The sequence below is a fragment of the Hakea prostrata genome, chromosome 8 (genome assembly GCF_041222555.1).
Source record: "Hakea prostrata isolate BN-2017 chromosome 8, UWA_Hpros_2, whole genome shotgun sequence".
NCBI lineage: Eukaryota > Viridiplantae > Streptophyta > Magnoliopsida > Proteales > Proteaceae > Hakea > Hakea prostrata.
In genome coordinates, this window is record NC_142607.1 from 14193905 (window position 1) to 14203313 (window position 9409).

The 9409-nt window shown below is 38.6% G+C and overlaps 1 protein-coding gene and 1 pseudogene across 1 annotated transcript; both read right to left on the minus strand.

Annotated features, from left to right (window-relative positions):
* Nucleotides 1-2024: 2024 nt before the first annotated feature.
* LOC149007121 (butanoate--CoA ligase AAE1 pseudogene) lies at nt 2025-5550 on the minus strand (annotated as a pseudogene).
* A 426-nt stretch (nt 5551-5976) lies between these two features.
* On the minus strand, nt 5977-7911 carry LOC149007122 (Tetratricopeptide repeat (TPR)-like superfamily protein). The gene has a single exon (XM_089165881.1). It carries the CDS (start codon nt 7777-7779, stop codon nt 6127-6129), a length of 1653 nt encoding a protein of 550 aa, XP_089022007.1. The 5' UTR covers nt 7780-7911; the 3' UTR covers nt 5977-6126.
* Between the last annotated feature and the right edge of the window lie 1498 nt (nt 7912-9409).

Consider the following 9409-nt stretch of genomic DNA (forward strand, 5'->3'; position numbering starts at 1 on the left):
GATAACAAAGTGAATCCTAGTAGATTAATAACCGAAGACAAAGTATTTGACTGAGACTCAATGACTCATATTTGAGTATGACTCAATCACTAAAGTTCGTATTGCAGTCCAAGTAATGTTTTTGTTCAAGACGAACTCATACGTAGAAAACCTATAAAAAAATAAGGGAACACAAGAGAAATGTACACTGAATAGAACCATACTATTCGAATTATTATTGTTCATTACTTTCTTGTCTTCCTCAATCGGATTCCTAACTAGATCGTCGGAGGTGAAAATTCGACCTCCATAATTGAGCTCATTCTTGCAAGTTCATCCTGCTGAAGGGACGAACAGGATTGTGCAGCAACAAGTTGGATCCTCTTCGAGTTAGGTTAGAAGTTTGTGATCGTCTGACACATCTCTATTACATATTAGGAAGGGACACACCTCTTAATTCTAAATGATTTGGACACGTGGATCATGAGAGGCAACTATAATTTTTCTTTGTTATATATTGATGGTGGAAGCAAGGTCCAAAATGTCGCCGGGTGTCGCCGTGTCGGTGCCCGGCGACACAGGTGACACCGACGATATAGACGATATGTCGATCGATTTTTTGAGAAAAACTCAAACAAAATCGATGATGAAAATCATGAAATCTGCAGTGGGGGAGAGTCCAAGAGCGCTGCAAGAGAGATCTGCAGTGGGACTCTGGGAGAGACCGAGTGGGAGAGACTGAGAGAGAAGAGAGATCAGAGAAAAGAGAACCGGAGAGAGTTGTGACTTGTAAGAGTGTCCAGAGAGATCTGTGGTGGGAGAGACCGAGAGAGAGACCAGTCATCGGAGATCGCAGCGATGAGAGTGCTCCGTCTGCCATGGTTTCTGGCAGCTTCCATGGTTTTCAGCAGCTCACTTCCGCAGAGAAAGAGAAAGGAAAGAAATACTAAGAGTTAAATCAGAGAATAGTTAATGCAAGAAAACCATAAAGGAATTTTAAATGAAAGAAAGGAAATAAAAAAAAAAAAAAGAATCCTAGATTCCTAGGTCGCAGAGATAATTTAATAAGGAGAGATAATAGTTAATGTGAAAATTTTAAAATATCTTGATATTTTCAGAATTTATCGCGATATATCGAACTTTTAACGATATATCGCGATATTTTGACAATTTATCGTCGATATTTTGTAAAATCGGTGTCGCTGGGGGGTGTCGTGTCGCCCCCCAGCGACAAGTCGAAATGTCTCCCCGTGTCGGCGATAAATCGCCGACACATGGAACCATGGGTGGAAGACACCATGGGACAAATTATGACGTTTAATATTGAGTGATTGACCATAAATTGCGGGAGGAGAATGCTCAGACTAATATAAGTTTTTACGCTCGTTTCTTTCTTTCCTCTGAAAGGCATAACAGGTTTGAGAGTAGAATAAGGTAATTTAGGAATTTAAAAAATATAGTAGGACACCAGTTGTTTGTTGAATATGAAATAGGGTAGGAAAGAAAGGGTGAGTACAAAGTTTAAAAAATTAAAGTTTTTTATGAAATATCAAAGTGTGACTTGTATGGTTAACTAAGGTTGAAAAATTAGCAAACAAGCTGACATGGTGTGCTAATTAAAATCACACTAAATAAGTTAAATTTTGTGAAAAAAAATGAAAAACAACAAATATGACCTACATTCTAACTTTTTTAACAAAATATTTTCCTTAATTTCCTTTCATTTTTCATCATCTCATTATATATGGGTGTCACGTGTTTATTTTTTTCACTATTTTTTTTCCCATCCCACATTTGCAAACAAATGGCGCCTAAATGTTGAATTATTATTTATCTTCTCACATGTGAAATATCACTATTGTACCACGGCTGTGGAATGCAAGTAGAGACCTTCCCTATTATATTTTACTTCTTTGCTTTCCTAGACTAATATATACATCTTTCCAAAGGAAGACAGTGCCTCTCAATTCATCACATATTTTTTTATCAAATCAATTCATCACTTTTGATTACAACAAGATCACCCTAGTAATAATAATAATAATAATAATAATCTGCTAATATTTTTTGGTAGAATAATAATCTGTTATCACATGAATTATACTCCCTTTAAAGCTCAGGTACATGCTTTGAAGCCTGGTCTTATTAACAGTTTCTCTTGCATGAGAGCTCAGGTAAATCCTTCAAAGCCAGGTTTTACTCCATTTAAGAGACTTTCCACAGCCCTTGCCTTCTTGCTGAGGATAAATGTCTCCATCTTCCCAGTCGAAGCCCCTAAGAGATCATCAAAAACCAGAGTTGAAGGAGCCATATAACGAGGCAGGCGATCGCAAAGAAGCTTAATAATTATCTGTTCAGCAGTGGCATCCATGCCTTTCTTTTCCCCATTGATCATCAGGCGACCTACAACAGCAGCCTTAAGAATTGCTGGATGATTGAACAGCACTGATTCAACCTAAGTTGTGATTATATTCTATCCTTCAACCGGTCCTTTAATTAGCTCCATGTAACCATCAGAATGTTTAACAGCCAACTCTCTAGTTCAAAACCATCCACCTCTTAAAACTTCCTCTGTTGCTTTCAAGTTCATGAGGTACCCATTCATTACTCTGTTTCCTCTAAACACCACCTCACCCATGCTCTTTGCATCAGGTGGCACACTTTTCATGGTGACTGGATCTTTTATGTCAACAACCTCTTCCATGGGAAGCAGGCCAGGCCTTATCATGACTTCAACTTTGCACACTGATCAGCAGGCAAGGAATCCCACTCAGGCTTCTATGTACGAATTGTTCCTGGACCATCTGTTTCCATCAGGCAATATGAATGTAAAACATAGGAGGAACCAAGCTCCTCAATCTTGAATAAAACATGTGGAAATGGTGGTTCACCAGTCATAACACCCATCTTGCAGTCAATCGCTGGCGCATTGACAAAATCATGTTCAATACATGCAATTGGTGCATCAGATATGTTTGTCACTTTGTGAAGTGCAATACTATCAAATATGCCCTCTGGAGAGACATTTCTCAGGCATTTAACTGCCACCCCCAAAGTAAGACACCATCAATTGCAGAGGAACATGGGAACAGTCCATAGATAGACAAGCATGGAACTCATATTATTAAGAAGAACAGCTGCAGATGAATCAGTTTATGCACCTCCACGGCTGTAAATAACTCCTTGAGGACTTGATGTCGTGGCGGGGAAGAATAATTTAAAGTTATTGAATCCCATTCATCTTTGGGTCATCTGATATCAAAATGAGGTTGTCCCATGGCTAGTAGATTCTCATATTCCAAGTAAATTGAACCGGAGGTGCTAATGGCAGCTATATAGTGTACTGCTTTCTGGGGTTAAGACCAAGACAGGTGACTTCATGCTTGTCTTAAGACAGAAGCTCAAGTGCCCCACATGCAACTTCAAGAAATTGGTAGTCACAAAGAATATTTGTTATTCCAAATGTCTCAATAGTACAGATATCATGGCAGAATAATGTCGTACATTAAGTGTGTGGGGGACTGCTCCACCAATTGGAACACTGAAGTGCAGCTCATACATATCGCGGATATTCAGAGCTAAGGCAGCACCCTGCACAATATTACAATATTAGGGGGCACAATAATTATTTTAATAGTAGTAAGAAAGTCATAAGCACAAACATATATTTCTGTCATAATTAAGAAAGCTGATGTTTGGAAAAGGAAGGTTTCAGCCAATCCATCCAAATATTTTAACCTAATTTGTGTGTTTTGAGAGTGAAATCAAACATTGAAGTGCCAAATAATACAAATGCATGATTTAGTCTGACAAACAAAAGCTTACTGAAGTAACCATTCAGGTTACAGTTCAGAGCATTAGAGAACCTACACTTAACTTCCTTAAAGAAAAGCAGATAATAAAAGCCAAAAAATAATTGCATGATATCATGAGCATTGGGACGAATCCAAAGATTTAAGTCTGTAAAAATTACAAAACGCTAGTAAATTTGAATGTGACCAGAAAAATGGGTTTCTCATCTTTGCCACCCAGATTTCCATCTTCCTATTCCTGTACCAGTAACCAGTTAAGAAGAAATAATAACTTGTACCTTTTTCTTTCTAGTGTCAATGAAAAAGAAATTGACAAGGGTAAGCAAACTGTGGGATTCAGTCCAAGTGCCCAACATTACTTAAATCACCTCAGGAATGGTGTTATAATTTGTTCAGAAAAAAAGTTGAGGGCATAAATCATTTGGTTTTCATGCAGTAGCGATAGTAAAAGGATCAATAATGTCCAATGGTTGAAGCACCATTAAGGGAAACTAGAGTTGATTCTGTGACTAGAGAAATGCCAGAGAGACAACAGCCTCTCAGAGTAGTCTGTATTGAACCAATTGTTGAAAAGTGCAAAAAAATTAAATGGTCATGAAGAAATCATATTATTACTTTGAAGAAGTACCAAATCATGGCACAAGATAAAAAATGTTCGGACAAATGAAAATCAACATGGAAACAATGGAACTTTTTAACTATAAAAATGCTGCAACAACTGTTCCTCCCAGTGGTTTCATTCATGAGCTGCACCCTGCAGGGGGCTTAGGACTAGTATGCAAAAGTGTAGCCTATTTTAAGGTTTACAGTTCTTAATGGTAGATTGCGTATTGTTGTTGTATATATATGGCAAAGATCAAGATAGAAGAGTTCATTTTATGGTCCTTTTAAAAAGAGTTTAGTGTAGCATATTTTAAGGTTTTCAGTTCTTAATGGTAGATTGCGTATTGTTGTTGTATATATATGGCAAAAATCAAGATAGAAGAGTTCATTTTATGGTCCTTTAAAAAGAGTTTATAATACCATAAAGAATACTCATAGTTTTAATGTAATTCTATATTTAAGTTCCTGAGCTTGAAACTTTTTATACAACACAAAAATTACACACAATATAAGTGAATTAAAAAAAAAAAAAAAAAAAAAAAGGAATCTGTGTTCTAACCCCCCCCCCCCCCCCCCAAAAAAAAAACCAAAATGCAACTTATCCACAAACAATACAAATAATGACATCCTGAAAATATATTGCAATGCGGATAACCAAAAACATGAACTAGAGCATCCAAATCATAAACCAGACAGCATTACTAATGTCCCAAAAACGCAGGTCTAGCGAAAGAAAGAGCTAAATTAAATAAAATCCCAGAATAAATAATTAAAGGAACTTATTAATTAAGGGGAAAAAAGGGTGGTACTGGTGAATAAAAATTTATTTTGAACAACTTGTGACATCAAAGTGAGATATTCCCATCTGGGTAAGAACAGAAGCAAGTTTCAAGCCACCATTCTCGTGTTTTCACCATGTATATTTGAGATCACCATAGAGAATCGGTACGCTATCTCTGTACACACAAGCTAACCTCTCTAGGAAGCTTATGGGAGACAAGGGAACATAATTTGCAGAGCATCTAATAGGAGTATAGGACCCTCCATCAATCTCATGGGCTTTAAGTGCTCTCTGTGTTACTCGAAGCACAAGTGCAGTGGAAAATTCAAAAGTTCCCCGGAAACAGATAATGAGTATGATTTGCAAATATTTCCATCAAAAGAGATGCAATGAGATTTTTGTTATCTTATTCTGTTAATCGTCTGAAATTAAAAAATAAAATAAAATAAATACTAAATATCTTCAGGTTATCCATTATCATACCTTACAAATGTGAGATGGATGATGAACGCCAACTTGCTGAAATGAAGTTGCTTCAAACCGAAGTGGAATTTACCAGCATCATTATCTGTTTTATTTTCGCCAACATGATGAGTTAAGCCAATTTCAAGAAATTACAATTTTTCGCAGGACAAAAACAAATTAAACACAAATTACCTGCAGCTTCACATCGGCATTCTGGGCATACCATTGGACCGCACGATGGTCTTTTTAAAGGATCAAAACAGTTGGAACAAATATATTCCAACAAAGTTTGAAATCTCCTGAAGACAACTTTCCTAATTCTTGTTACCTCATAAATACAGCTTTTCTAGAAGAGAGAGGGGTTGGGGGGTGTTCAGAGAAGGCACATAAGGCCAACGAACCGGGGGACAGGAAAGAGGCCCGATAGAAAGATTAGAGATTACATATCAGACAGCGCTATGAAGATTGTGTCAGGTAGGTAATGATTCATAACCAGCTTAGTCCAGGTATTTTCTGCAGCCCAACTTCCTTCATTTCATCCCTCAATTTCTTCACATCTTCCCACCTCCCATCGCAAGCATATATGTTAGAAAGCATTACTCTATAAGCAGTTTTGTCAGGTTCAATCTGAAATAGCTGACGGGCAACAATTTCACCCAAGTCCAAATTTCCATGAACGCAACAGGTTGCTAGAAGTGCACCCCAAACGCCTGAATCTGGGGTTTTTGGCATGGATTGGATAAGATCATAGGCCTTCCTCAACTCTCCAGACATACCCAGAAGCTTCACCATGTAAACATAATGCTCTGCTCTGGCTTCAATTCCAAACTCATCTTTCATTCTTTTGAAAAGCTCCTGGCCGTCTCTTACAAGCCCAGCATGGCAGCAAGAACCAAGAAGAGCAGAGAAAGTGGCTTCATCAGGTCTCAGTCCATCTTCCAGCATCTCATCAAACAGACGAAAGGCACGGGAGACAAGTCCATGAGAACCAAGTCCTGAAATTGTAGAATTATAGGTAATAACATTCTTTTCTGACATAGTCTCAAAAACCTGAAGCCCCAGGCCAACAAAACCACACTTTGAGTACATGTCTATAATGGCAGAGGAAACCATGATTTCTACCTCCAATCCATGCCTTAGAACATAACCATGGATCTCCCTACCTGGTCTCACATTTGCCAATCGAGCACTAGCTGCCAGTACACTTGCAACTAAAATGGGATCGGCTTTTCTACCTGCCATATGTGTCATTTCCCTGAACATTAGTAAAGCCTCGTCAAATTTTCCGGATTGAACGAATCCAGCAACCAAAGCAGACCGTACAACTAAATCAGGGTGGGATAAAGTACTGAAAACTCTTTGAGCTGAACTCAAACAGCACCACCTTGAGTACATACTCACAAGCACGCTGCCCACATGGTTATTATAGTCAAATCCATTTTTCAAGCAAAAACCATGAATTCCTTGTCCAGTTTCCAGCAAGCTGGATTCTGTCAGGCCTGAAATCAAGCCAACTAGTGTATATTCATCAGGCTTTTCACCCAATTTTCGCATCATACTAAACAAATCTAGCCCTTTCTTCCATAGTCCACAAGACCCGTAACCTGAAATCATAGTATTCCAGAGAACCAAATCAGGTTCTGATATACCATGGAACACCCTGCTGGCTTCTTTAATGAAGCACAACTTCGAGTAAGCACTCACGAGTGCACTGCTAGAAACCGAATCCCATTCTAAACCAGACAATATCACTTGCCCATGAATCGTTCTCAGCCCAAATGGATCCAAGTTCTCTGAACATGCACGTAGAATACATGCAAATGTGAAATTGTCGGGTTTCACCTGGGCACCAATCATATGTCTGAAGAGAGGGAACGCATGGTCGAATTTGTGGTACTGTGCATAAGCTCTGATCATGGAATTCCACATGTATACACTTCTATTAGTAGTTCTATCGAACACATTGCGAGCAGTATGTAGGTCTTTGTTAAGAGCATACAATCTGATGAGTTTGGTTGCGTAAAAGGGATCAGTTGAGAGTTGGTACTTGATGATCACTGCGTGCAATTGTTTGGTTAACAACAGATGCTGGTAAGACTGTGAGAGCTCAAAAACAAGGGAAGGAAACAGAGAGCGCATTTAGATGGAGAATGTAATTACTCATCATGAAGGTGATGGTGCTGGGTCTATGTCAGCAGAACATTGTCAGAATATAAACTTCTGGTCGTGTTGTTTATAAACACCACGATCAGGGTTTTAGATGGTGTATTGGTGTTTATAAACACGGAGAGAAAGGGGATTCAACCGGTTTATTTTTTTTTTTTATGAGTTCATCCGGCTAGTTTGTACGCACTTCGATTACATCCTCGGAGGAAGCTTTATCATTCACAATGATCAAATTCATGACCTTGCAAAATTTATATTTAAGTAAAGATCCTCGTATCGGATTGGGACCAATATCTTCTTTGATGGGTCAATATCTAATGTGATGCATCGTTGGTGTCTAAGGAACATAATTTAGGAGTGGGCCTCCTTAATACAAGCCCATGACAATGCTATAAAGAGAGCTATATGTGCACTTTGTTCCATTTCAAGCAATCTTATGTGTAAAATTCTTGACTAAAAGATTGGGATTACTATATGTTTTTGAGGACGATCTAGATCAAGTGGTTGTTGCATCAAACTCTCAACAAGCAACACGTATCATATATGGGCAGCATCCACACTCGTCAATTGAAGTGAAGCCGATACTACATTATGTTGTAGTAGATTATCTACCCTGGAGGGTTCGGTTGCTTAGAAGCACGATCGATTGGCACATTTCCACTTCTTAGATTGTAGACTACCTATATCCTCAGCAAAGTACTTTATGTTGGCGATATATCGCCGTGTCGCCCAAGTCCGACACGAAAATAGCAATCAAAACGAAAGGTACAAAATGTTGCCAGAAAATCGCCGTAAATCGGTTATTTTTCATCAAACCGGTGAAATGTCAACAAAATCAAAGATTTTGTCATAGCGGCATGAGTTCTACCGATGTTGGTGCGTTCTACCACCGGAAGAGAGGAAGAAAATAACTAAATATAAGCCGCAATTCTTCCATTTTTTACTGGACTGAATCTTCTGGTCTTCTCTCCATTCGTCAGTAACAAAACTCGATCACTATTCAAACCTCTCCCTCTTGTTTTTTTTTTTTTTTCTCTCCTGGTTCTCTCCACACAATCCCAAAATCCAAAACCCTCTTTGCTCTCTCTCTCTCCAACTCTTCTACACCATCACTGCAAGCCTACAACTCTTCTCCCGCGGCCTCAGGCTACAATCTCTCTCTCTTAGTCATCTCTCTCTCTCTCTCTCTCTCTCTCTCTCTCTCTCTCTCTCTCTGCGATGGTGTACTACCTCTTCCCTAATCTCCCAATCTCAGACTCTCGCGGTTCGCTCCACTAAATGTCAGCGAAAGGTCGTCGACTTTTCGGGGTTTCAGTGGTGTTGCTAGCCACTGACATGGCGACACCAACCGATATTTTGAATTGTGATCCTCGGCCTTGCTACCCAATTGAATAATGTTTTGTTTTCTACCAAAAAAAAAAAATAAAAATAAAAAATCGTATTTGGATCGTGCTTTAGGGGGATGGTGCTTCAATGGTGCGTTTAACGTGGTGGCGCTCACCATTGGATGCATGTTATGTAAATTTCATTAAATCCCAGCCACTCAAAACATCATGTATACATCTAACGAACAAAAATGAAATATATTTTTTTTTTCTTCTTC

Excerpts from the sequence above, each read along its gene's own strand:
- LOC149007122 (XM_089165881.1), bottom strand. The coding sequence starts at position 7,779 with ATGCGCTCTCTGTTTCCTTCCCTTGTTTTTGAGCTCTCACAGTCTTAC.